The following is a 25,723-nucleotide window of genomic DNA, read 5'->3' as shown; positions in this document are numbered from 1 at the left end:
TGTTTTCATTTAACATTTTACATTCTGCTTCCCACTTGCACAGTGCATGTAATTGTCATCTTTAATGGCTGGGTAACATTCCATTGTATTGAATAGCATGATAGTTCTTAGGACTGGGCTCATTTCTCTAAGCAGATATAAAAGGCTTGCTGTTTCTTAGCACCAGAGGTCTATTTTAGTTCCTGGAAGTGGAGACTAGCATGAGCGTGGGATTGCGTGGGATTCTTGAGTCATCCTCACGCAGCACAGTTGGAGTGCTTTGTTAACATCACTCGGCCCACCACCCGACAGCAGAGCCTCCTGGGCTCCCTGGACCTGAGCCGTGCACTTTAGAGGCATAGGGATGGAAGTACAAGCCCCCCGACTCCCACAACCCCCAGCTGATACTATCTCTGTGCCAACAGCGAGAAGTTCTTGCTCCTTTCTCACTCACCTGGGATACCTCCACCTGTGTTTCACATAGAGATACGAGAGAAAAGGCAAGGAGAGTGGGAGGACGGATTATTATAGCTAAAGAAGTTAAGGTGCAGGTCAGAGGTGCCATGGCTAAGTTCTTTGAGGCACACCTGTGAAAAATGAAGTAGGATGGGATGATTTACAGCCCTCACTCTCTATATCTCATTCCTGTCAGAAATCCCAGTTTGGGTCATCCAATAAAAGGTTAAATGGGATTCGAGACAAAGCAGTGAATCCAGGCTTGACCTCTATGCCACCCATGGCCAAGGGCATTTTATGGTTAAGAATGCTAGTTGGCAGGATTCTCCTGAGAAGAGTGTTATATTCAGTGCGCTTGGTTAAATCTCACTAGTAGCAACTGCCTTGAAAATGAGTGATTCTAATTGGTTATTGGGAGGGAAGAGTGATATTCAAAACACAACTGGTATGGCCCAAGCACCAAACACTCAAACGGTCAGGGATTTATGGCTATGTTGGCTACTACTGGTTTCCATGCTCTAATGCTAATTGATCCCTGTTCTTTTTGAACTCTTGCTGTGTATTCATTATATGACCTGTGTTCTGCAGATCGCACTGGATAGGATACCAGTATTGCTGACAGGGTACTCCTGGCAGGTAGAAAGAACATATAAATGAAGAATGGTGAGTAGATGCCAGGAGTTGAAAACCATTCCAAACAGAGGGACTCCCCCCACCCACCTGTGCATATTGAATTCTCTAATCTGAAAACCCGGGCCTGTCCTGCCAGACAAAATCAACAAGTGCTCAGAGCCATGTGGGGCTTGTTGAATGATGGACCAAGGTCTTTTGCTCACAAGGTGCCTCTGAAATGGAGGCAAGCTTTAGAAGTCCTAGAGGAGGGAGGCCAAGACCCTGACAATGAAAGGAGAGAAACTCCTAAGGCAGCCACTTGCCTGAACGAAAATTTGCCTCTGAAGGTCAAGAAACTATCCTTAAGCTAGGTCTTGGGCTGCCATGCTGAGACATAGATTTGTAAGACCTCTTTGGCAGATCTGGATGTTCAAAGACAAGAATATGGGAGGCAGTGGTTAGCAGTGGTTATATAGTTACCCTAAATTCTCCATGCTCTTTTCACATTAGAATCCAAGGCATCTCTGTTTGGGTTGTTCTTTATAGAGAAGAGGATGCCTTTCCCAGAAGCGGGGGTGTAGCTGTCTAATGATCTAAGCTTCTCCCCTAATCATAATAATAGCCTCTAACATTTAACGAGCTACTTAATATGTGCCAGGCACTATGTGAAATATTTTTATGTGGATTTTCCCCTTTGATCCTGACAACAACTCTGTGAGGTAGGTACTCTTAATTCTGTCTTCCCAGGGGAAATTGCCAAGGTTACCCAGCTTGATATGGGATTTGGAAAGTACAATAACAGCCTGCAGCAACAAAATTAAGATTCACTCAAAAAATAAATAGAGGTATGCAGGCTGTATTTAGGGGGATAGTCTTGAAATAACTGTGATTGATGGATTCTATGTAGGAAAAATTTGGTTGATGCTCAGGAACACATACATTGTACAAAGGGAAGCATGCCAATATACTGAAATGCGGATTTATCAGGTTGTTTCAACTTAAATTCCCCAACTTGCCCACATTCATAGGTAGCACTCCCGCCCCCTTTTAACCACACTTCCCTCTTGGCTGAGAAAGCATGCGTGCCTCATAAACATACATGCTGTAAAGACAAATGTGGGTGATCCAGTTTTCTTAAGAACCCAAGTTTGTTGAATTACATTTCCTGTTTGATAAAACTCGTCTTCAGTAGAGCTATTTGCTGACTTGCTGGGTGAGAATGATTGTCAACAGAATTCTCCAGTGACATTTATTGGGCAAGTTGGAGGAAAGTAGGTGGGTCGAGAGTGGCCATGGAAGACCCAAGGAGGAAGCAGTATATTTGAACTAGAAAGATACAGTACTGGCTTGGGCACACAGGAGATGTGGATTTTAAGAGCAGCTCTGTCAATGGTCAGCTGTGCAATCTTGGGCAAGTCACTTAACCTCTCTGTACCCTAGACTTCTCATCTATTTAACAACTGAGGTTGGACTAGAGGCTCTGTAAGGTTACTTCCAGCTCCATGACTAATAGGCTGAGCCTCGGTCAGAAGCCTATCAAACATCCACAAGTGGGGGGCGCCTGGGTGGCTCAGTCAGTTGGGTGTCTGCCTTCCACTGAGGGTATGATCTCGGGGTCCTGGAACCGAGCCCCATGTTGGGTTCCCTGCTCAGTGGGGAATCTGCTTGTCCTTTGCCCTCTGCCCCTCCCCCCTCTCATTTTCTCTCTCTCTCTCTCAAATAAATAAAATCTTAAAAAAAAAAAAAGATCCAGGGGTGCCTGGGTGGCTCGGTTGGTTAAGCATCTGCCTTTGGCTCAGGTCATGATCCCTGGGTGCTGGGATGAAGCCCTGCATGGGGCTCCCTGCTTAGTGGGGAGCCTGCTTCTCCCTCTCCCTCTTCCTGCTGCTCCCCCTGCTTGTGCTCTCTCTCTGTCAAATAAATAAAAGAATAAAATTAAAAAAAAAAAGATTCAGAAGGTGCCTTGGGTGGTTCTTTTGGAGATAAGGCCATGTGTAATGCATAATAACAAATGATGCAGGCTTAGACAGTGTCAGGCACTCTATCTAGATGGGGTTGTAAGACTGATCATTCCATGCAAGGTTTCTATCCTTCAGAAACAATTAGGGGCTAGTTGAGGGAGCATAAGGTAAGAGTTAAGAGCATGAGTTCTGGAGTTGGATCTTAGTTTGAAAACCAGTTCTGCCACTTCCTCATGGGTGCCCTGGGACAAATGATTTGACCTCGCTGAATGTCAGACAAAAGCAATACTATGTAAGCACTTAGCCCAGCACCTGGCCAAACAGAAGTACTCAGTCACCACATCTGCCACAGCTATTGGTGTGCTTATCCCTATCAAAGTTAATTCTCCTGACTTGGGCATGGCTACACTTCAGCACTTTTCCTGGATGTTGCTTTTCCTTTCTGCATGGAATCTGAGAAGAGCATAAACAAATCTTTCTGGCCTGCCACCTTCTCTAGAGTCAGATCTCGATTCAAATCCCTGCTCTGCTTCTTACAGGGTGTGGGACCTCGGGCAAGTCATTTAACTTGTCTGCTCCTTAGCTCCTGCATTTGGGAAAATGCAGGTGGGTCTACCCCCCACCCTTAAGGGTTGTTGTGCATAAGACGATGAATGTGAAGAACTTAGGCCTGTGCCTAAGGCCTGAGGTCCAGAAGGCACCCGATCAATGTGCTGAAAGTAATAGTTGTAGGAATAGTAAATACTACCACCACCTTCCTTGTGATTATCAGAGGGTTGAATGTGTTCAAGCTCATACAGCATTTGCATACCTAACCCAAGTGTTGGGAGAGGCAGCCATTGCCGTTTCTTGGAGCGATAGTGAGGGAATTGTTGCCACAGACTCCACAGACCATGGCTGGGCATTTAAAACCAAGGTGGTTTTTGTTTTTGTTTTTGTTTTTTTTCCAGAGGCACAACAAAATGATTCAGCAGGACACAGTTCTCAGCAGCGAAGTTCTATTTATTTCTACCAGTCCCCTTACACCCAAGAACCTCAGTGGGGGGAGAATGGAATTCCAACCTGACCCTTTACTTCTAAGGCTCAATTTCAGTTGGTCATGCATGACTTATTGTTCATGGGCTTCATGAGGAGCAGCCAGGGGCAGAGACGTAACATCTCTGTTCTTCTTTGCCAAAAGTCATCTTTGTTCTCAAATGGATGCCGCCTAACTTTTCTTGAGCCTCTTGGGGCAGGTGTAAGCTTCACTTGACAGATGGTAGGAACAATAGGAGTCCACAGGGATGTGATGTTAAAGTAGGTGGACTTGTAGGTAGGGGGGACTTTAGTGGTATTAACAAATAGAAATGAAAAAACTGAGCAGTCCTGATGGTTCTTAGAGATGAGCCTATTTACTGAGGGAAGGATAGGAGATTTTTTTATTTCCCTCCATTTTTCTCTTTTGTACTCTGTTAAAAGTCTGATAAGAGAAAGAAAACAGTGAGTCACTGCAAAGTGAAGCTAAGCACCAGGTTTCCTGTCCTTCCCAGATCACTCCTGGTTGGGAGGGTGTTGGCCCCTACACCCAACAGGGGTGTAGACTGCATCCCTCCGGACACCTGCCCTCTGCCCTGGCCTCATACTTTCAATCAGTCTTGCCCTCTTCCCTCTCCCCTTCATATAAGGAATACTAACCACAGGATCCAAAGGCTTCTTCACAGGGATTTTCCAGTAATATCTCTTCTGTGTCCCATGTCTCCAGGTTTTTTTTTGCCTTGGGTTCTGAGATTATAGAAATGAAAAATGAATTTCAGTTTTGGACAGAGATTTAGGGGTAATTCCTCACATCTAGAAAAACACTTCCTCTGCATGTCTACCAGATTTCTTCCACTCAGCTCTCATCCTCACCCCTTGTCCCCGGAGCAGTGCCTTTTTCCTCCTCAGTGGCCCTGGCCAAGGCTAGGCCCCTCCGTATAGGTAGAACAACCCAAGGCTCTGGGGTGGCCTGAAGGGCTAGATCCCTTGGAGAGCAGAGGTGACATAATATTGACAGTTGACCATCATGGACAGTGGGGTCCCAAGGAACACTGGAAAGGAGTGGCCATTAACAACAATGGGCCTCCAAGGTCTCATAGTTTTTTTTTTTTAATGTCTTTATTGTATTAGGAATGATTGTATATGCTTATTAGAAAAACTAGAATTTCCAAAAAACCATACATCCAGAGAAAGTCACCTAGGCCTTTTATTCCTCAAAATCACCTAGTATCTCACCTCTAGAGAAACCCACTGCTGTTTTGGTGATTTCCCTTCAGATATTCTGTGCATGTGTACACATCATGCTGAACATGCTAGACTCTGATTTACCATTTTCTCTAGCAAAATATCAGGCTATGGAAAACTTTCCATGTCAGTAAATATTATGCCAATAATATTATGTCAACATTATGCCTTGTAATGTCTGCATAGTATTCGATTGTATGAATGCACCATCATTTATTTAGCCATTTCCCACTATTAGTCCTTTATCTTGTTTCCACCTTTTAGCTGTTGTACACAATACTGGGTTTCCACATTTTTAAAAAAGATTTTATTTATTTATTTGACAGACAGAGATCACAAGTAGGCAGAGAGGCAGGCAGACAGAGAGGAAGGGAAGCAGGCTCCCTGCTGAGCAGAGAGCCCGATGTGGGGCTCGATCCCAGGACCCCAGGATCGTGACCTGAGCCGAAGGCAGTGGCTTTTACCCACTGAGCCACCCAGGCGCCCCTGGGTTTCCACATTTTAAAAATAGATTTTATGTATTTATTTGACAGAGATCACAAGTAGGCAGAGAGGCAGGCAGAGAGAGAGAGGAGGAAGCAGGCTTCCTGCCGAGCAGAGAGCCCGATGAGAGGTTCAATCCCAGGACCCCAGGACCACAACCCGAGCCAAAGGCAGAGGCCTTAACCCCCACTGAGCCACCCAGGTGCCCGGGTTTCCACATTTTTAAAGTGGAATGTGTGTGTGTGTACACACACACACAACTTTAAGTGGAATGTGTGTATATGTATATGTATATGTATATGTATATGTATATGTATATGTATACACACATACACACACATACATATTGAGAGAGGGAGACAAGACAACCAAACTACTCACCATAAAGTTTGTATCAATTTGTACTTCCACCACTGGAAATCATAACCTTTAAGATAACCTGATGGCTGTGCAAGGATGTTGTGTCAGCCAGTGCTGGAGTGCTGGGAGATCTTACTGGGCTACCAGAGGGTAGTTCCCAAGCACTCTCCTTCCACCTCACCTGCTTCTACCCTCCAACCATAGTATGAGAAAAGTTTCCAACTCAAAATAAGAATACTCTTTTATAAATTATGAGAGAAGGCCTATATTTTCTTTTCTATCTTTTCTTTTCTGACTAACCACTGGTCCAGCATTACCTTCAAAAAGATCATCATCGACAAATGGAGCCGGGGGCTGCAAGTCATCACTTTGATTGTAGCAAAGCTCAGTAGTGTTCCGAGTTCTGTTTCCGCCAGAACATTCACCTTCCTCCATGGGTTCATCTAAAGCAAACGTTACTGATATATTCTTTTTAGGCCTTAATCTTATACCTTCCTTCTGTACAGCAAGAAGATGGGGGGGGGGAGTCAGTTGGTGCTCTGACAGTTCAGGGATTGGTCCCTGGGGCAGTAACATTTAAAGAGCCACTTACCTGTAGGATTGGCTTTAGGGGCCTAGCTTCCACTGAGTGTTGTCCTAGATGCTGTCTTTTTTCTTTGGACATTCCCATCCTGGTAGCAAAGCTGGGGAAGAGAGGAAAGACAGAGCAATAGTGAAAATAGACACACTTCAGCCTCCTGAATTGAATGTAGCTATGACCCCATCCCTGCTATATGCCTTTGGACATTGGAAGGGAAGACAGAGCAAGAGGACATTTAGGTCTTTTATTCTTCAAAACCTTAATCAACTCCTGTTTTCTTTTTTTTTTTCCTTTTTCTTCTTTTCATATTCCTGTTCTCCCTCATCTTTCCTAATTACTGGGAGGAACAGAGAACTTAAAGCAGAGAATGTAGGGTAGATTTACAACTCTTCGCCACAGAATGTTTCAATCAGCTTCTTAAGGAACTCATGTTCCTTTTCTCCTCTGTGTGGCAAACCAGGCAACAGGAAACCTGTTTTGCAGATGCTCTAATACCGATAGGTTTGGCTTTACCTTTCTACAACGCATTCCACTAACATGAGGGGAGGGGAGGTCTAACAACTTCGGAATGTTCATGGTCATTGCCCTAGCCCCATTTGGGCCAACTGATCTGGAAACACTTGCTCAGCATAGTGCAGAATCCAAACACCACCCAGATCTCCCTGCATGCACTGAAGACTGACTCCTGCATCTGTTCTTATTAGTACACCTAATAGAGGGAGCTCAGTACCTGTCTGATGAGCATCTTTCCCCAGAACCTCTGGTGCTCTTGGAGGTTGGGATGCTCGAGGTGAGTGCCTGTTGGCGAGTACACAGCTCACCATACTTATCCCCAACGGCAGCTAATAGCCAGCGCAGCCCTTCAATTATGGGCTGATGGTTCCTTCTTTGTAGGTTTTTGATGGCTGAACAGGGTTCCTGTGACAGAAAGAGAAGAGAAGAGAAGGCTCTAACCCAAGGGACTGGAACCCCTGAACCCAAAGTCCGAATTATTCTCAGCCAAGAGCAGAGGTACCCTTAAGCTCTGCTATGCCTATAGAGGCTCTCAGACTTCCTAGGAGATACCCAGGACCCACCCCTGAGAAGGTAAATGAAAAGAGAAGAGTTAAGGTCCTTTAATAAAGTGATTGTGGTGTCATGTCCGGGATGCGTGATGTTGGACAAGTCACTCATAGCCTCTGAGCCTTAGCTTTCTTATTCATAAAATGAGGCTATTGAAACTTCTAATTGTACAGAGCTATTTTGAAGGCCTAATGAGAAAACAGATGTGAAAGTGTCTTAAGAATGCGTTATTTACTGTCAGCGTTGAGTCAGAAATCATCACTGTAGATGTTGCCTGTTGGGGAGAGACTTTGCCTGAGACCCAGCAGATGGGGCTGATTATGGAATGGGCCAGGGGATGCAGAGGGTGAGAGGGAGGGAGGGGAGGAAGGGGAGTTGATATTTACCACTCGGCACAGGGACTTGTTCTCATTCACTAGCCTTTCTAGGAGTAGATATTCAATAATATCACAAGGTAGGAGGGCATCCTTCTTGTCTTGTTTGTTTGCCAGGCTAGCGCAGGGCATAGGAGAGAGGAAGGGAAGAGAAGAGGAAGAGTGTAACAGAAATTGAGGCCAAGGGCAAGCAAAGAAGGGAAGGAGGAGGAGAAACAATCAAATCTAGTACAACTACTATATATCCAGGAACTAGCTTTAAAAACATAACCAGTGGGAGGCACCTGGGTGGCTCAGTGGGTTAAGCCTTTGCCTTCGGCTCAGGTCATGATCCCAGGGTCCTGGGATCAAGCCTCGATTCGGGCTCTCTGCTCAGCAGGGAGCCTGCTTCCCCCTCCCCCTCTGCCTGCCCCTACTTGTGCTCTCTCTCTCTGTCAAATAAAAAATAATAATAAAATCTTTTAAAACAAACAAACAAACAAAAAACGTAACCAATGGGATGAGGCAGAAATGTTTCTAGCCAACTCTAAGTGGAGAAAAGAAGAGGACAGATAATTTGAATTCAAGATAATCCCCTGGCCTCACTTCTTTCTTCCTCTACTCTGTGCCATCAAACTTGAATTAGAATGGCTAACTGGGATATGAATAGAATTGGAGTTTTTAACACACCCTCCCAACCTCTGTTCAGGCTTGAGTTGGGGGTACTAATGAGGAATGAAAAAAACAAAAAGGGAGTGGGGGAAGGGTGAGGAATGATGGGCCACCAGAACTACCACCCTGGAATGAATGCTAGTTATATAACTCTTGGGTAGTTGGTGAGATGAGGAGTCCATTGATATCAATTATAGAAAACAGGAGTTGTTTTCTGCCACCTTCTCAGGGTCAGAGATGGAAAGTGGCTTTTGAAAACTGCCCCCAGAGGACTGGTCCACTTCCTTTCACTGAGCTGAAGGGAAGAGGAGGTCACGCTGGGTGTGACAAAGGGACCACCCTTCCTGCCTACTTCTCTTCTGAGGGTACATGGGAAAGGAAAATTGGGCACAAAAGCGTAGGCTTACAGTAGGAGAGGTTTCCCTGCCACTCTTTTATCAGCCAGCAGATGTGTCAAGATGATCTTCACTTCTTGCATGCGGCCTAAGTCACTGGAATCCAGGACAAAAACAAGTCCATGTGCCTGTGCATAGTAGTTTGGCCAGATCTCTCGGCCCTTCATGTCTCCATTCAGGTCATAGATGGAAACTTCATACTCATCCAGCAAGAGTGTAATCAGTTCAGGTTTCATACAATTGTCCATTCTACTGGGAAGTACTAGCAACCACAAAGCAAGGGAATAGAGTTAGACATAAGAATTTGGTTAGCAATGATCTGAACCTTGACCAGAGCCTGCTCTGAGGAATCCAACTGAGGCGTCTTGCCATTCTGCTCACACTCATGGATTCATCTTCCTCAGCCAGCACTTGGTCATGCTACCCTTTCCTGGCTCATTAGCCTTCAGTGAATACCTACTGCTCCCAGGATAGAATACTGGCCCCTTTGCCTCCTAAACTGCCAGACCTGACTGGTGTCCACAGAGCCCCTGTTACACAACCAGTTTCTTCCTCCCTCTGCTCCTTGGCTCATGTTCTTCCCATACCACAAGAATCCCATGCTCTGTTTTGCCCTGGGCCTTCACAACATGCTATTCCCACTGCTTAGAACACTTTCCCACTACTCTCTGTTTGCTTAGTGCCTCTAAAAAAATACATCAATTTAGGGGCATCTGGGTGGCTCAGTGTGTTGAGCCTCTGCCTTCAGCTCGGGTCATGGTCTCAGGGTCCTGAGATTGAGCCCCGCATGGGGCTCTCTGCTCATCAGGGAGCCTGCTCCCCGCCCCCCCACCGCCTGCCTCTCTGCCTACTTGTGATCTCTCTCTGTCAAATAAATAAATAAAATCCTTAAAAAATATATCAGTTTAGATCGTGTTGCCTCTAGGAATTTTTCCCTAACTCACACCATCATCTGCCAGTGTAGACAAGGTGCCTTTCTTCTAGGCTTACCACTCACAGCACATATTAGTGTTATAAAGTCTATGATTTTGTTATCTGAGTTCTAAACTACAACAGGACAGGAACCCTTTCAGTTCTATTCACCGTTGTATTCATGATGCTGAGCACAGAACCTGGCACACAGCTGGCAGAACAGATATTTGTTGGATGAATTTTGGTGAATGAATGAATGAATGAATGAACCAACGAACGAACAAGGGGCCCTTTTCTCCCAGCCTTTCTTCAAGGCCTAGCTCAAGTACCACTTTTTTTTTTAGGAAGCCTCTCTGACCTGTCCAGTTTTCATTTCTCTCGTTCTTGTTGAGCATGTGGTCTAGTGAACTGGTTCTTAACCTCATTCCGTGTGTGTCCTGTCTTCCCAACTAAAATGTAAGCTCTGTCAGGGAGGGGCTCCGCATTACCTTACATATAGTAGGTACTCAACAAAGGTTTATGGTGCCTATTACTGTAGATGAAAGTATGAAGTCCTCTTCCTCATATCTCCTCCAAGAAGCCATTCCAAACTCAGATGCATTTACTGTTTCAAGGGTATGGCCAGGGCATAGAATCCCATAGAGTGTTCCATACCTCTTTCAGCTCCCATAGAAATGCAGTTCAAAATGACAGTTTTATACACATTGCAGTCTTTTGAACTAACAGTCCAACCTGGCTCTCTCCCCACATTAGTAGTAAAATGATTTTATAGATTCTCTATACTCATACCTGGGAGTTTAAACACCAGAATCAGCAGCTTCTTATGTATATATAGTCTTAGATCTACCTATGACACTTTCCATGAGATTGCCAGAACGAGCCATTTAGCTAAGACATTAGTAAGATGCTTTCAAATCTTCAGAAATGTATGACTATACACATATTTATGTGTGTGTGTGTATAATATATATAATCTGTATTATATTACCTATATAATATATTTTTTCATTACATTTTCATGTTAGTCAACGATCTTTTAAATTATAGTTTTCAGATAACATAGTTTTCAGTCACAACTTGGATATGGCATTTGCTATGTATTAGATTACTTAAAAATAGTGAGTGAATAGGTTGAAATTCCATAGGTAATTTTTAAATCTTATTTCCTGCATCCAGGCAAGATTTTCTTTTTAAGAAGATTTTTTTAAAGATTTTATTTATTTATTTGAGAGAAAATGAGTGAGAGAGAGAGCATGAGAGAGGAGAAGGTCAGAGGGAGAAGCAGACTCCCCAGGGATCTGGAAGCCCGATGCCAGACTCGATTCTGGAAGTCCGGGATCATGACCTGAGCCAAAGGCAGTCGTTCAACCAACTGAGCCACCCAGGCGCCCGAGGCAAGATTTATATCATTTTTTTCTCTGTCAGAGCAAAACATTTTCCCTAGTTTCTTTTTTTTTTCCTTTTACTTGAAACCTTACCAGTTCCTTCCATAATGCAATCTATTGTTGGTGAACCTTAGAAGACATGAGAAGTTGTTTCCTGATAATTTAAATTTCTTTTATTTCCGCTATTAATTTGTAAACTCTCTGAGGACAGTCACTGAGTCTAATTTATCTCTACATTCTTTTTTTTTAAAAGATTTTATTTATTCATTTGACAGACAGAGATCACAAGTAGGCAGAGAGGCAGGCAGAGAGAGAGGAAGGGAAGCAGGCTCCCCACTGAGCAGAGAGCCCAATGTGGGGCTCCATCCCAGGACCCTGAGATCATGACCTGAGCTGAAGGCAGAGGCTTTAACCCACTGAGCCACACAGGTGCGCCTATCTCTACATTCTCAAGCACAGTCTAGGGACTCTGATTCAGAGATACATAGAGGTGATCGTGAAGTCCTACTTTATACCAAATAAAGCAGAACCTCTATGTTTGGGACCCAAGCATTTGTATGTTTAACAAACTCCTATAGTGAAGAAAATCCCCAGGTGATTTTTCTGTACTTTTAAGCTTGAGACTCACAGCCTTAGAGAGCAATGAAACTCAAGCCTGTTGTGTCTCAGCATCATCTGGCGAGCTTGTTGAGATTTTGAATCTGTGGGCCCACCCAGACCAAAGTATCTGAACCTCCAGGCACCTGGGTCAGTAGATGCGAAATCCCCCCAGGTGATTCTGAGTTTAGGCTCTCAGTACTCACTATGCTTGAGGATCACCTGTGGAGCTTTTAAACCCTGTGACAGTAGGCTTCATTCTTTGAAGGTTTGATGCCATAGATCTGGATTGGGGCTTAAGCATTTTTTTTAAAGCTCCCCAGGTAACTGAAAGCTATTGCTGGATTTGAGAGGCACTGCTCTAAATGCCCTCATTTAGGGCAGCTGCCCGTGCTCATGTTTGGGTTTCTTGCCCGCATGGGACCATGCCAGGCAGAACAGTTATAGTGAATGGTGTCATTGATAATAATGGCTTATATCCCAAAAATATTTTGTAGCTGGTATCTTCAAACGCTCACACAAGTTGGAACTTGTAGATTGGAATTTCCTTCTTAGGTTATTGCCTGTTCTGGCAATCATAAACATCTGCAGGAGCAGGGGAGGCGAGCTATTACATTTTGGGTACTAGATTGACTCTGGTTGTCCCACATGGCCAAAGATGGCCCTCGACAGCCTTCAGATTGTGACATCAGTGACACTTTGCTTCTTCACCATTCAAAACTATTCTTTGAATGAAGTCACAACCATATACCTATTAGCTTATGAAGCAGCCCCAAGGTAGTCACCAAGCACAAGGCAAGTTATACAGTAACACGTCAAATAGACTATAGGCTCTTTCCTTGAGGAATTAGAATGAAAAGCAGGCACAGTTCTCACAGACAAAATAGCACATTGCTAATTGCAAGATGAATGCTTCCCAAAGCTGGCTGGCCATCAGAAACACCTGGGGAGTTTTTATTTTTATTTTTTTTTTCTGGAGAGTTTTTAAAAGATAGATTCCCAGGGCCACCCAGACTGGATGGGAATCTGGGGCTGGGGCTGAGTTGGGGCTCTAAAAATTATCCCCACTTTCATCAGTAATCTTGTGATTTATCCTTGCTCCTTGATTTTCCTGATACCCCTTACCTTTTTACCATTTCTGCCTATCAGAGAACTGGGAGAGGCAGTGTGTCAAGTTTGCTGTCTATAAGGGGAAAGGAAAGGAGAGGGGGAGGATGGAGAAGTTGTGAAGAGGCAGTATGTTGCCTGGGGAGAATGGGGGAGAACATTCCGCAACTATTGAGTACCTGCCCGAGGATACTAAAAGCACAGAGACTAAAGATACAGAGCTGAAAAGATCTGTTACTTCTCAAGAGGCTCACAGTCTAGGGGAAGGACTTGCTATCACGCAGTGATGTCATAAGTGCAAGCTAGAGAGAGGCACAGAATAGAGCAGGAGCTGAGGAAGGAGGCGCTGGGCATTAGGGATGACCCAGGTCAAGCTGGGGCCAAGTGTAGGCTTGTGTCTGAGGGCATTTGATTAAGCAGTTAGGTAATGAAGTGGATGAATTGCTAGGTAGTGAGACAGCATGTACAGAGTGTGGGCATGTGAACTAGAATGCTATGATCACAGAGGAGTGGCAAATAATTTGTTTTGGCTTTATCAGGGGGCATATGCAGAGAGGGTGAGAAAATGAAGCTGGAGGAGAAGTCAAGGACCAAATCATGGAGGACCTTGTATGCTGCTGAAGAATTTAAATTTTGTTTTGATGATAAAGGGAAGGCTTTGGTTTTGAGTAGGGAAGTGCCATGGTCAGATTTTTGCATTAGATCCTTCAGGCAACTGTGTGCATTGAGAACTGGGGGGACATCTAGAGATGGCAAGATCAGCCAGCAGGCAGTCACTGTAGTTCAAGGAGATTGATGCAGGCTTCCAGTAAACAAGTGGCAAAGGAGTCAAGTGAGCCGTTGCCGGTACTTTTGAGGACCCAGGCTCACACATCATCACACCCCTTTTTCTGTTTTATACACTTCAATGGAGGTCATCCTATGCTGGGTTCCCTACTTGGCTGACCAGCAGTTAGATGGATCTTCGCACTTAGAATAGTAGTTCCCTGAAATTCTGTGTAACTGTTGCTTGAAATGTCAAGGTATTAAACTGGAGATCTGGTATTAAGCATGCATGCCTCTGAACTGACAACATTTCTCAAGCTCCAACCCTTTATATTAACTGTCACAAAGAGTTTCATGTTATTAAACGTCTTCATCATCCCACACTTGTCTCTCTTATCTAGACCAAATTCCACTTTAATTGAGTTCTGAAACTAGACACTGTTTGAAACATGCTATCCTTTATAATTGACTGCGGTACTTTACATAGTTTGAGCTCATTCATACTGACACTATGAGAGGACCTTCAATTAGGATGTCTTGTAAAGGGAGAGGCGACAGACATTACATAAACAGGCTGATTGTACCCGAGGAATGTGTGTGTGTGTGTGTGTGTGTGTGCGCGCGCGCATTTGTGTTGGGAAGTGATTATCTTCAAAAGACGGAAACTGAGGGCCATGAAGTAAGGCTAGGAAGAAAGGAATGATTATTTAATTGGCCCCTGGGGACCATAGGAGACCCATACCAGAATATAATGCTCTTAATTCCTTACATCTTTGGAAAGCCTCCACAAGAACAGTTTTGCCTGAGTTGTCCAATCCAATGATAATGATGGTCACATTCCTGGAAATAGAATAGAAAAATGAGCCAAAGCCTTAAAAAGCACTGTTAGTTCTTAGGGTAAACAAAGAATTCTGTTCTTCATTGATGTTTGAGGCTCTGCCTGTAGGAGTCTCAATGCATGTACCATAAAAAGCACAGCCAAGGTGGTAGAAAGTGGCATGGGAACCCCTTCCTAAAGCCTCTAAGGATGCATTTATTCCCTGATTTACTTGCCTCATAGAATTGGCCATCCTCCCCCAAACTTGCCTCCAATCTTGCAGACGTTGCTTAATCACATTCCCTTACAACATATATCATGAAGATTCATCCCTTGAGGGACTTCGGGCCGATACACTGGAGGAAATGGAATATGTCTAGAGAAATAATTGCAATATTACCTTCGTGTCTCTTCAGTTGTCTTTAGCCGGGACCAGCAAGAAGTCAGCAGCCGGAACATGATTCAGCTTGGTTCTTTAATATTAAGGGAAACAAAGAAATGAAAAATCAGCTCCATTATTAACACTGAGCCTCAGTCATCTTAGGACTTCACAGGTGCTAATAAACAAAGTCTTAAGTCAGAAGTTCATAACTTCATGCTATCCAACCTTGTCAACAAATGTCATAGAGGGAGAAACTGGTAATTCTCAACTCCACTGGAAGGTACCTGCAAAGTGGGAGGAATTTCTTATTTTTTTTAAAGATTTTATTTATTTATTTGACAGACAGAGATCACAAGTAGGCAGAGAAGCAGGCAGAGAGAGAGAGGAGGAAGCAGGCTCTCTGCTGAGCAGAGAACCTGATGCGGGGCTCGATTCCAGGACCCTGGGATCATGACCTGAGCTGAAGGCAGAGGCTTTAACCCACTGAGCCATCCAGGCGCCCCGGGAGGAATTTCTTATTAAAGCAACCCACCATGGGCATGATAACACCAGTTATGGCCTGTGCCTTTAGATATAGTTCATCCCTGTTAGGAATATCTCCGTTCGGTCCCGGATGGGGGTGCGGTGTGCAGCAAAACCTTGGAGAAGAACCAGATTAGACTTTAAGAAGGACCTATTGGGAAACCCAAGTGACAACTATCCACTGGGCTTGGTTCTTTTATTGCTTTCTGCTTCAAATATGTATGTATTGATGACCCACTGTCATAGATTTCATACAATTTCTAGAACTGTAAGGGACCTTAGAGATCACCTAGTCTAACAGATTTCAAACATCAGTGCAGGTGCCCCACTCTTAAAGATTCTAGGGAGCTGCATAAGCTCCCCTGGTGGTTTCAAAGTGCAGTGATATTTGGAAGTGATCACCTAAGTAAAAAGGGCAATTTAGACAATCACTTCAATGTTTATCCATGTTGTAGTGTGTATTAGTATTTTGTTCCTTTTTCTGGTTGAATAATATTTTGCTGTGTGTATATACCACAGTTTGCTTATCCATTCACCAGTTGATGCGCATTTGGATTGTTTCTACCTTTTGGATCATATGAATAATGGTGCTGGTGTTTTCAGCTCTCTTGGGTCTATACCGAGGAGTGGAATTGCTGGGTCATATGATAACTCTATATTTAACCTTTTGAAGACGTGTCAGACTGTTTTCCAAAGTGGCGGCAACATTTTACTCTCCCACCAGCAGTGCAGATGATTTCCACTTTCTCCACATCCTCACCAACACTTATTGTTGTCTGTTTATAGCTATCCTAGTGGGTGTGAAGTGGTATCTGATTGTGGTTTTGATTTACATTTTCCTGTTGACTAATTATATTGGATCCCAGAGCTGGGGGAAGTTCCCACTAAGTTAGTGAAACACTTCAACTGATACTTCAGATGGGCTTTGCCTAGCTACCTCATGAGCACAGGGCATGTCCAACTTATCAGTGGATAATGTAACAAGGTTCTGCAGAGTCAGTCCCTATTTTGGAGAATTACCATTACCAAATAGAGACTCACAGTTCATAGCACTACTTAGAGTACAGTTTATTCCCTAGGAAAATCGTTTGGTTCCCCTTAAGGACCTCCTGGAGAATGGCTGTGGCTTATGCCCAATGAAAGGGAAACCTTATATATGGCTTGTGATCAAATCCAGCCTTATTCCCACTTTGTTCCTGAAGCTGATAAGACCCAGAGCCTGAAAACACCAGAGCCTAATTATCTGGGTTCTGCAATAGCCATCTCCCTTTGAAATGAGACCAGTAGCAGCTTCATGTCTATGTCCTGATAACTGGCCAAGCTTCCTAGCTTATTCTCAGGTTCTCTGTACTTGTTAGTGTCACCAAGAAAAGTCAAACCGACATCACACAAGTCTTTCCTCAAGAACTCTAAAAAAGGTTAAATAGGATAACTGAGGAGGAAAATAACTGAGCTAGGGTTTAGTGGTCCTTTCTTTCATCTCCAATGTCTCTCCTAAGTATCCTGGGATGAAATCACCTAAATTAAGCCTTCATATCTCTTTTCTGTAAATGGAGATAATGATATATTTTGCTTACCTTGAGGTGGTTAATTATTTATCTGATTTGAAGTTGGTTCTTTTTGGATGAAAGACATAAGATATGTAGAGTAATAGGAAGGTGTGTTGAGCTTTCTAGCCTTTTTGCCAGATTAATACAGTTCAGTTGCCTGCTTGTGAAGGATATGGCGATGGCCTAACAATGGCTGTCAAGGCTCTGACATATCTATGGCAACTATTGCCTGGTTCATAGCAACCAAACCCACATCTTCCTACCTTATATGATTACAGCTAATTACTAAATGAACTTTGAGTCATCATAGTTTTTTTTTTCAGTTTACAAAGTATTTATATATATATTATACAAAGTCTTTTTTATACAAAGTATATCTTTATTTATATAGAACTTAGTATGTGTCAGCCCTCATGTAAGTACATTATACTTATTATATTGACAAAAAGTGGGGGCTGTCATTCCTACTTTTTGGAGATGAGGTTCACAAGGAGATTAAATAATTTTCCCAGGGCTTCCCAGCTAGTACGTGATAAAGCCAGAATCCAAACCAGGGTGTTCCAGCTTTAGAACCTGTATATTAGGTTAAGGGTCTCACAGGCTGTGTGAATGAGATGCTCTCAGGGACCAAAGAAACTGCATCTGCTCTGGGCCTCTTTGTCTCTTCTGGCCGAACTGTGTTTTACTTACTCTGTTTTTGGTGAACTTTTAAAAAATGAAATTTATTAAAAAAAAAAAACTTCATTTTTTAAAAGATTTTATTTATTTATCTGACAAATAGAGATCACAAGTAGGCAGAGAGGCAGGCGGGGGGTGGGGGAAAGCAGGCTCCCTGCTGAGCAGAGAGCCCGATGCGGGGCTTGATCCCAGGACCCTGAGATCATGACCTGAGCTGAAGGCAGAGGCTTAACCCACTGAGCCACCCAGGTGCCCCAGGATGGTTTTAGATAAACAGAAAAATCACAAAGATACTGCAGAGATTTCCCATATACCCTGCACCCAGTTTCCTCTATTTTTAGCATCCTATGCTAGTATGGTGCATTTTTTCTTACAATTAATGAAGCACTATTCTTTTTTTTAATGAATCAATCTATGTATTGGGAAATATATTTAGTTACATCTTAGAATTTCACTGGAAGCAATATTCTTTAATGTCCTTCTTCTGTTCCAAGATCCCATCTAGAATCCCATAGTACATTTTGTTGTTAAGTCTCCTTAGGCTCCTCTGGGCTGTGACAGTTGCTCAGATTTTGTTTTTGATGACCTTGGCAGGAATACTGATCAGGTATTTGTAGAATGCTCTTCACTTGGTGTTTGTATACTATTTTTATCATGAGTAGGCTGGAGTTATGTGTTCTTGGGAGGAAAACCACACAGGAAAAGGCCTTCCTCTTTACATCATATCATGAGTACATGCTACCAACATGATGTATTGCTGGTGATGTTGACTTTGATGACCCAGCTGAGGTGGTGTTTGTCAGGTCTCTCCACTGTAAAGTTACTCTATTCTCCCCTTTCCATACTAGACCCTTCGGAAGAAAGTCACTATGTGCAGCCCACACTTAAGGAATGCAGAGTTGTGCTCCACCTCCTTAAAAGTAGAGTATTTACATAAATTATTTGGGATTCTTCTTATGGGAAGTTTGTCTATTTTCACTTATTTGTTTATAAAATCATTTATTAATACAATATGGACTCTTGGGCATTTATTTTATACTTTGAGTTATAATCCAATACTACTTTATTTATTTACTTATTTTTGCTCAAATTGTTCCAACTTTGGCACTGGGCATTCTTTCAGTAGACTCCTGTATCCCTCTGACACACCTCCATCGTTGTGTTTTTGTTTGTTTGTTTGTTTGTTTTTAGCACTTCATTGCTTTCTGGTGCTATCAGATGCTTCAGGCTCATCTTCTGTATTCTCTGCCTTAGTCATAGAATTGGCCATTTCTTTGAGGAGTCCTGGATCCTTTCATTAGAGAATGGTCTTAGAAATCAAGATCTGGGTAGTAGATGTGCTCATTGCTACTGATGTGACATTGCTTCTAGGCCCTCTCAGACGACAGAACAAGGAAATGTATGTTTGTTTACTAACTTGTGTATATACCTATAAATGTTTATGTGACAGTGTTTATGTATAGTGTTTATATATAGTTTATGTTTATGTATATATATATATGTATAAATGAGATTGTACTGATCTTTTCAACTCTAACCCATCACCACTTGGATCATTCCAGCCTTTGCCCTTGGCTCATATGTAACCTCCCACTCCAACAATGAGCAACCCAGCTTCCATCATCCATGATCTATTGACTTGATTATTCAATCCCAGTATACATATATAGCAGTTTTAGAATTCTTAACTCACGCCTGCGAGTAACTTGATCAGCTAGAGTAGAATGCTCTGTGTACTTCCTTTTACTTTTGCTGTTACAGATTCCACTTATTTGCAAAGTTACTTGGGTCAGTACTTACCCGACTTCCTTCAGTGAAGTTGTTTTGTACATTCGTAATACACATACTGTGATAAGTTAATTTTATGTGTCAATTTGACTGGGTCACGGGATGCCCAGATATTTGGTCAGACATTATTCTGGGTGTTTCTGTGAGAGTGTTTTTGGATGAGATTAACACTTACCTGAGTTGGGGCACCTGGGTGGCTCAGTCAGGTAAGCATCTGCCTTTGGCTCAGGTCATGATCCCAGGGTCCTGGGATCCAGCCCTGCATTGAGCTCCCTGCTCGGTGGGAAGCCTGCTACTCCCTCTCACACTCCCCCTGATTGTGTTCCCTCTCTCTCAAATAAATAAATAAATAAATAAATCTTTAAAAAACAACAACAACAACAAAACCTATTTACTTGAGTAAAGCAAATTGTGCTCCCCAATCTGTTGGCCTTACTCAATCAGCTAAAGGCCTGAATAGAACAAAAAGGCTGACCCTTTCCCAAGTAAGAGAGGATTCTTCCTATTTGACAGCTTTGGAAATAGGACATTGGCTTTTTTCCTGGACCCTGGGATCATGACCTGAGCCAAAGGCAGATGCTTAACCAACTGAGTCACCCAGATGCTCCTGTGTATAGCTTTCTAAATACACAGGCACTTTTGAGTGCTCTGATTTCCCAAAGGAACTTTTGTCCTGGATTTTTCCCCCAGGAATTTAGGTGATATATTGATGATATGGCTTATTGATAACCTTCGCAGCTGCAGGATTCTGTTTACCTTGCAATATTTTTGAGCAATGCCCATCACTTTTCTGCCCTGAATGAATTCTGATTTAGGGGAAACAAAGACTAGAACCTTGTGTCAGTCCTTCAGGTAGCCCCCAGATGGGTTAAAACAGATCCACACAATAATTTGTGAGTAAGGTCTGCTCTATGATCTCTGGAACCAGGGACCAGGGTCACACACTGGGAATGCAGGATGCCATCTTCAAGACCACCACTGAGCTGGGGAGGGGTGAAGCAAGGATAGGTAAAAACACCACAAAGCTTTCTTGTTATTTTTAAGTTTCCTTTTTTAAAAAATTCAGTGTTCACTTGGTTGCTTGTAAACCCATGTATTTCAGAGTTCTGACAACATTGGTTCTGACCGTTTTTGCTTGTTTTCCAGTGTTTCTGTGGATGAATGGGAGTTTGGAGCTGCCTACTCTACCATTAGCCGATGTCATTCCCTTACACACTGTAGTATTGCCCATTTTAGAAAACTTGATTTTTTTAAAAAACGATTTTATTTATTTATTTGAGGGAGAGAGTGAGAGAGAGAAAGCATGAGCAGGGGAAGGGGCAGAGGGAGAAGCAGCTTCCCTGCTAAGCAGGCAACCCAATGCAGGACTCTATTCCAGGACCCTGAGATCATGACCTGAGCTGAAGGAAGGTGCTTAACTGACTGAGCCACTCAGGCACCCCAGAAAACTTGATACTTTAACATCTTGTTTAATCTACAGGTTTACTCTTCTTTCCTTTCTTTTAGCATTTGTTTTCTTTTAAAAATTACCGTATTTTAAAATAGACTTTTTTTTTAAGATTTTATTTATTTATTTGACAGACAGAGGTCACAAGTAGGCAGTGAGGCAGGCAGAGAGAGAGAGGAAGGGAAGCAGGTTCCCTGCTGAGCAGAGATCCCAACGCGGGACTCGATCCCAGGACTCTGGGATCATGACCTGAGCTGAAGGCAGAGGCTTTAACCCACTGAGCCACCCCGGCGCCCCTAAAATGACTTTTAAAGAACACATCGATCCATACAATTTTAACACACATAGATTCATGTATCCACCACCATAATCTGCATATAAAACAATTGCATCACCCCCAAAAACTCCTCTTTGCTATTTCTTGATGGTTACACCTCTCCCTCAACCCTTCCCCCTACACGCTCTTAATTTCTGGCAACCAGTAATCTATTCTCTATCATTACAATTTTGTCATTTTGAGAATGTTACATAAATTGAATCATAGGGTGTATAACCTTTTGAAATTAGTTTTTTAACTAATTAGTTTTTAACTTCAGCCTAATGGCTTTGAAATTCATCCAAGTTTTTTTTTTTTTATCCAAGTTTTTGTGTGTATAAATAGTTGGTTTCTTTACTACTGAGTAAGATTTCATTGTATGGATATACTACAGTGTATTTATTTGATCCTTTGAAAGATGTTTGTATTATTTCCAATTTTTGAGCAAGAATAAGCATCCATAATCAGAATTTTTTTTGCCTTTTTAACTTTTTATTTTGAAATAATCATAGTTTTACAGAAAGTTATATAAGTAGTACAAGGAGGTCCTATGTACTTTTTACCTGGAGTTCCCTATTTTCCCTATTATTAACAGTAATACCTTATATAACTATAGTACAATATTAGAACCACGAAATTGACATTGACAAAACATATAAACTGTGTTCAGGTTTCACTAGTTTTACACACACTCATTTGTATGTGTATAGTTCTATGCATTTTTTGAAATAACAGCTTTATTGGGACATAATTCACAAACCGGACAATTCTCCAATTTAAAATCTGTAATTCAGTAGTTATGTTCAAAGAGTTGTGCATCCATTACTGCAATCAATTTTAGAACATTTTGCTGCATCCAATACATTTTGGATGTTGTATTTCCATTTTTATTTGTCTCAAGGTATATTTTGATTTCTCCTTTGCCCCACGTGTTGTTCAGTAGCATGATGTTTAATCTCCACCTATTTGTGAATTTTCCCATTTTTTTCTGGTAATTGATTTCTAGTTGTATACCATTGTGTTTGGAAAAGTTGCTTGATACGATTTCAATTTTCTTAAATTTATTGAGACCTTGTTTTGTAGCCTAGCATATGATATAACCCGGAGAATGTTCTGTGTGCACTTGAAAAGAATGTGTATTCTGTTGCCTTTGGATGGGATATTCAGTATGTCTATTGAGTCTAGTCTAATGTGTTTAGATGATCTATGCATTGAAGAAATTGAGATATTAAAGTCCCCTACTATTATTGTATTGCTGTCTATTTCTCATTTCAGGTCTGTTAATATATGCTTTATATGTTTAGATATTCTTCTGTTGGGTGCATAAATGATTTACAAATGTTCTATCCTCTTGTTGAATTGATGCATTTATCATTATGTAATGACATTTTTGTCTCTTATTGCAGTCTTTGTCTTAAGGTCTATATTGTCTGATATGAGTATAGCTATCCCAGGTTCCTTTGGTTTCCATTTGCATGGAACATCCTTTTCTATCCCTTCACTTCCAGTTTCTATGTGTCCTCACATCTGAAGTGAGTCTCTTGCAGGCAGCATATAGACTCCCCCCACCCCATTCAGCCCATGTTTTTGAGCATTTTGTCTACTTACATTTAAATAAATTATTGCCATTTTGTTCATTGTTTTCTGGCTGATTTGTAGGTCCTCTGTTTCTTTCTTTGCTTGCTTTCTTCCTTTGTGATTTGATTTTTCTCTGTAGTGGTTTGCTAAGATATCTTTCTCTTTATCTTTTGTCTATTTTTTATAGGTTTTCACTTTGTGGTTACAATGAAGCTTTCATAAAACAACTTAAATTCATAACAATCTGTTTTTTTTTTAAGATTTTGTTTATTTATTTGACACAGAGAGAGAGATCACAAGTAGGCAGAGAGGCAGACAGAGAGAGAAGGGGAAGCAGGCTCCCTGCTGAGCAGAGAGCCCGATTCGGAGCTCAGTCCCAGGGCCCTGAGATCATTACCCTGGCCGAAGGCAGAGGTTTAACCCACTGAGCCACCCAGGCGCCCCTGTTGCTCTACATTCTAGTCAACATTTGGTATTTTAGATATTTTTTCCTGGTCTAATAGGTATATAATGTTATCTTATTGTTTTAATTTATAATTCCTTAATGACATGATGCTGAGCATCATTTCATATGCTAACTTGCCATCTGTACATCTTCTTTGGTGAGGTGTGTTTTCAGTTCTTACACCCATTTCTTTTCTTTTTTTTTTTTTAAAGATTTTTTTATTTATATATTTGACAGAGAGCAAGAGAGCACAAGCAGGGGGAGCAGCAGGCAGAGGGGGAGGGAGAAGCAGGCTCCCTGCTCAGGGCTCGATCCCAGGACCCTAGGACCCCAAGACCCAGGACCCCAGGATCAAGACCTGAGCTAAAGGCAGACGCTTAACTCAATGAGCCACCCAGGCTCCCCTTTATGCCCATTTCTTTCTTTTTTTTTTTTTAATTAAATTTTTTATGTTTTAAGTTGATAACAACTTAAATTTGACCACATTCTCAATATGTTTTAAAAATTAATTAATTAATTTTTTATTGTGTTATGTTAGTCACCATAAAGTATATCATTAATTTTTGATGTAGTATTCCAAGATTCATTGTTTATGGATAATACCCAGTGCTACATGTAATATGTGCCCTCCTTAATACCCACCACTGGGCCAACCCATCCCCCTCCCTCCTCCCTTCTAAAACCCTCAGTTTTTGATGTCACAATTTACATCTTTTTATCATGTATATCCATTAACAAATTATCGTAGTTATTTTTACTACTTTTGACTTTTAACCTTCATATTAGCTTTATAAGTGATTAACCCATCACTCTGACAACATTAGATTATCCTAAATTTCACTATATATTTACCTTTACCAATAAGATTTGTACTTTCATATGTTTTCCTTTTTTAAAAGATTTTATTTGACAGAGAGAGACACGGTGAGAGAGGGGACACAAGGAGAGGGAGTGGTAGAGGGAAAAGCAGGCTTACCGCCAATCAGGGAGCCTGATGCAGGGAGCTGGATGTGGGGCCCAATCCCAGGACCCTGGGATCATGACCTGAGCTGAACAGCAGATGCTTAACGACTGAGCCACCTAGGCAGCCCTCATATGTTTTCCTATTACTAATGAGCACTCTTTTATTTCAGCTTAAAGAAATCATTTTAACGTTTCTTTTAAGGCTGGTCTAGTGGTGATGAACTCCTTTAGCTCTTGCTTGGCAGGAAATCTCTCCTTCAATTCTAAAAAATAACTTTGCGGGTAGGGTATTCTTGGATGAAAGTCACATGCTTTTTCTTTCCACCCTCAGCCTTTGCTGCTGCTAATTTACTTTCTGTCTCTATTGATTGCCTATTCTAGACATTTTATATAAGTGGAATCATACATTACACAATCTTTTGTGATATGGTTCTTTCACTTAGCATAATATTTTGAAGATCCATGCATGTTGTAGCATGTATCAGCACTTCATTTTTTATTGCTAAGTAATACTCCAACTTGCTGGATATACCATATTTTGTTTATCCTTTCATTGATTGCTGGACAGTTAGATTGTTTTTATTTTTTGAACATTAGGAATAATGCTGTGATGGACATTTATGTACAAATTTGTGTGGGGGGCATATCTTTTTATTTCTCTTGATCATATACCTAGGTATGGATTGTATGATAACTGGGTCATATGATAACTCCATGCTCAACTTTTTGAGGAAATGTCAGATTGTTTTTTTAATAGACTTTTAAAAAAGATTTTATTTATTTGACAGAGAGAGAGAGAGAGAGAGAGATTGGGAACACAAGCTAGGGGAGTGTGAGAGGGAGAAGCAGGTTCCTCACTGACCAGGGAGCCTGATGCAGGGCTCAATCCCAGGACCCTGGGATCATGACCTGAACCAAAGACAGACACTTAACCAACTGAGACACCCAGACACCCCCTGCCAGATTGTTTTTTAAAGCAGCTACACCACTTTACAATCCCACCATCAGTGGATGAGGGTTCCAATTTTGCCACATCCTTGCCAGCACTGTTTTATGTCCTTCTGATTATAGCCATCCCAGTGGGTGTGAAAAGGTATCTCATTGTGGTTTTGATTTGCATTTCCTTGATGTCTAATGATATTGGGCATCTTTTCATTTTGGCCATTTGGGTATATCTTCTTTGGAGAGTATCTATTTATATCTTTTGTCCATTAAAGAAAATTCGTTATTTGTCTTTTTATAGTTGAGTTGCAAGAGTTATTAATATATTCTGGATTCAAGTCCTTTATTAGATATATA

At 41.9% G+C, this 25,723-nt stretch overlaps 1 protein-coding gene across 1 annotated transcript; it reads right to left on the bottom strand.

Moving 5' to 3' along the window:
* Positions 1–4,677: 4,677 nt before the first annotated feature.
* ARL13A (ARF like GTPase 13A) lies at positions 4,678–15,214 on the bottom strand (the record flags this gene model as incomplete). The annotated part of the gene is made up of 8 exons (XM_080795533.1): positions 4,678–4,769; positions 6,428–6,608; positions 6,703–6,793; positions 7,421–7,608; positions 8,139–8,244; positions 9,185–9,434; positions 14,708–14,778; positions 15,156–15,214. 8 exons carry the CDS (start codon positions 15,212–15,214, stop codon positions 4,678–4,680), a joined length of 1,038 nt encoding a protein of 345 aa, XP_080651659.1.
* Positions 15,215–25,723: the final 10,509 nt, after the last annotated feature.

Source organism: Martes martes, assembly GCF_963455335.1.
Source record: "Martes martes genome assembly, chromosome: X".
NCBI classification, from domain to species: Eukaryota; Metazoa; Chordata; class Mammalia; order Carnivora; family Mustelidae; genus Martes; species Martes martes.
This window is presented reverse-complemented; position numbering and strand designations above follow the sequence as displayed.